The 2,151-nt window shown below is 55.5% G+C and overlaps 2 protein-coding genes across 2 annotated transcripts in view; one reads left to right on the top strand and one right to left on the bottom strand.

Annotated features, from left to right (window-relative positions):
• Positions 1 to 2,151, top strand: part of TFR2 (transferrin receptor 2) — an 18,674-nt gene that overhangs the window by 12,450 nt on the left and 4,073 nt on the right. The window contains exons 9-13 of the mRNA XM_018574385.1: positions 75 to 194; positions 717 to 799; positions 909 to 972; positions 1,053 to 1,120; positions 1,884 to 1,957. Of these exons, the coding sequence (XP_018429887.1) occupies positions 75 to 194; positions 717 to 799; positions 909 to 972; positions 1,053 to 1,120; positions 1,884 to 1,957 (409 nt within the window). The remainder of the gene's footprint in view (positions 1 to 74; positions 195 to 716; positions 800 to 908; positions 973 to 1,052; positions 1,121 to 1,883; positions 1,958 to 2,151) is intronic.
• Positions 1,446 to 2,151, bottom strand: part of LOC108802525 (E3 ubiquitin-protein ligase TRIM39-like) — a 17,894-nt gene continuing 17,188 nt past the window's right edge. Inside the window, exon 2 of the mRNA XM_018574386.1 lies at positions 1,446 to 1,462. The gene's annotated coding sequence lies outside the window, so the exon portion shown is untranslated. The remainder of the gene's footprint in view (positions 1,463 to 2,151) is intronic.

Consider the following 2,151-nt stretch of genomic DNA (forward strand, 5'->3'; position numbering starts at 1 on the left):
GGGGGGGGGGGCACTGGGGGGGCTCCATATCGGTTTTATTTGCCTTCATATCTACATTCTCTCCATGTATTCAGAGCATTACATCGTGGTGGGCGCCCAACGTGACTCCTGGGGGCCGGGGGCGGCCAAGTCTGGAGTGGGCACGGCCATCTTGCTGGAGTTGATGCGTTCCATGACCCTGATGGTGGAAGGCGGTGAGTATCGGTGTGCAGAGCTCAGCTAGGAGGCCAGAGAGTGGGAACCCGGGAAGACACCTGACATATGTGATGTTCAGACATGGCGGCCTCCATGTACATGTTACACAGGAGCCCCGAACATCCAACATCAACAGTCCCGGGGGAAACCCCGTCTCTTTCACACGTCTGCCCGGGTCAGAGAGATCTTATAGAGAAGATGTGTTTTCCTTGATAAGATAGCGACCTCCCCCCATAGGATGCAGAGGACAGGGCAAAGGAGGTCAGATAGAAGACTGAAGGGAAGGACAAAGGTCAGATAGAAGATTGAGGGGAAGGATGGAGGTCATATAGAAGATTGAGGGGAAGGACGGAGGTCAGATAGAAGACTGAAGGGAAGGACGGAGGTCAGATAGAAGATTGAGGGGAAGGACGGAGGTCAGATGGAAGACTGAAGGGGAGGACGGAGGTCAGATAGAAGACTGAAGGGGAGGCCGGAGGTCAGATTTCATTCTGTATAGTAAGGCCTCTCATGTGTTTCAGGGTTCCAGCCGCGGCGCAGTATCCTCTTCGTGAGCTGGGACGGAGGAGATTTCGGGAGTATCGGGGCCACGGAATGGCTGGAGGTAAGAGAGCGCGGTGGGCGGATGATGAGGATGATGAGGATGATGATACATTGTATCTCTGGAGATCTGTGTCATTAATATACATTGTATCATTGCGTGCATATCGCAGGGGTACCTCAGCATGCTGCACCTCAAAGCCGCCACGTACATGAGCCTGGACACCCCGCTTCTAGGTATCGTCACCCCCCCAATTTTCATTCCCCATGAATGGCATGAAGCGGGCCGCGTCACATGACCCCTCTCCTTCTTTCAGGTGATGAGAAGTTTGTGGCGAGGTCCAGTCCTCTCTTCAGAACCTTAATAGAGAATATCATCAAACAGGTGAGTGAAGGAGGGAGGAGGGGGCCGCATACCCCTCCCCTGCGCGGGCGGCAGCCATGACGGCTCAGCGGCTGATCACTGGGGGGAGGGGAGGCTCAGCGGGTTTACATGAGCCGATGACATCAGAGACAGTTCTACATGTGCTCCGCCGCACTGATGGAGGCTCCTCCCCCTCCCAGTGTCTGCAATTATTGGTGGGGACAACGGCAGGAGACATTCCTGACGTGACAACGTACAACGACGGGATCATTGTACAGACAAGCTCCGCCTTCTATCATTAGAAAGCCGCCCTGAAGCTCCAGTCAGTGACTTTTTCTAGGCTCTGGTGATGTCATCAGTCTGCTGCAGACAAGAAAGAAGCATTTCCTCAGTCTCCCCTCCCCCAGTGATCAGTCTGCTGCAGGCAGGAGGAAGCGTTTCCTCAGCCTCCCCTCAGTGATCAGTCTGCTGCAGGAAGTACCGGGACAAGGTCCTTTCTCCCCTCCCCCCAGTGATCAGTCTGCTGCAGGCAGGAGGAAGCGTTTCCTCAGTCTCCCCTGTGAGATTTACTATTGAATACAAGTACCGGGACAAGGTCCTTTAGCTACAAAGTGCATCACCCCTCCCCCCGCCCTTTTAACACCCAGGGTGGCCGCCTCTGCTGTCTAGCCCGGGGCCCGGCCTTGGTTCTGGTTCTGACTTCTGGGTCCAGAGTCATATAAAGCAATGCTGGTCACACACAGCCGTCCCACAATGACACGGACCCGCTACTTGTCTCTTCCAGGTGGACAACCCTCGTCAGAGCATGCAAAGCATCTACGAGAATGCCAAACAGAACGGGGACTGGAATTCAGAGGTGTAAGTCACTGCCCCTGCCACACGGGGTGATAATAGCGGTCTCTGGACACGGGGTGATAATAGCGGTCTCTGGGCACGGGGTGATAATAGCGGTCTCTGGGCACGGGGTGATAATAGCGGTCTCTGGGCACGGGGTGGTAATAGTGGTCTCTGGGCACGGGGGGGTAAGAGCGGTGTCTGCGCCAGGGGGCGAG

The sequence above is a fragment of the Nanorana parkeri genome, unplaced genomic scaffold, assembly GCF_000935625.1.
Source record: "Nanorana parkeri isolate BGI_ZX_2015 unplaced genomic scaffold, ASM93562v1 scaffold2917, whole genome shotgun sequence".
NCBI lineage: Eukaryota > Metazoa > Chordata > Amphibia > Anura > Dicroglossidae > Nanorana > Nanorana parkeri.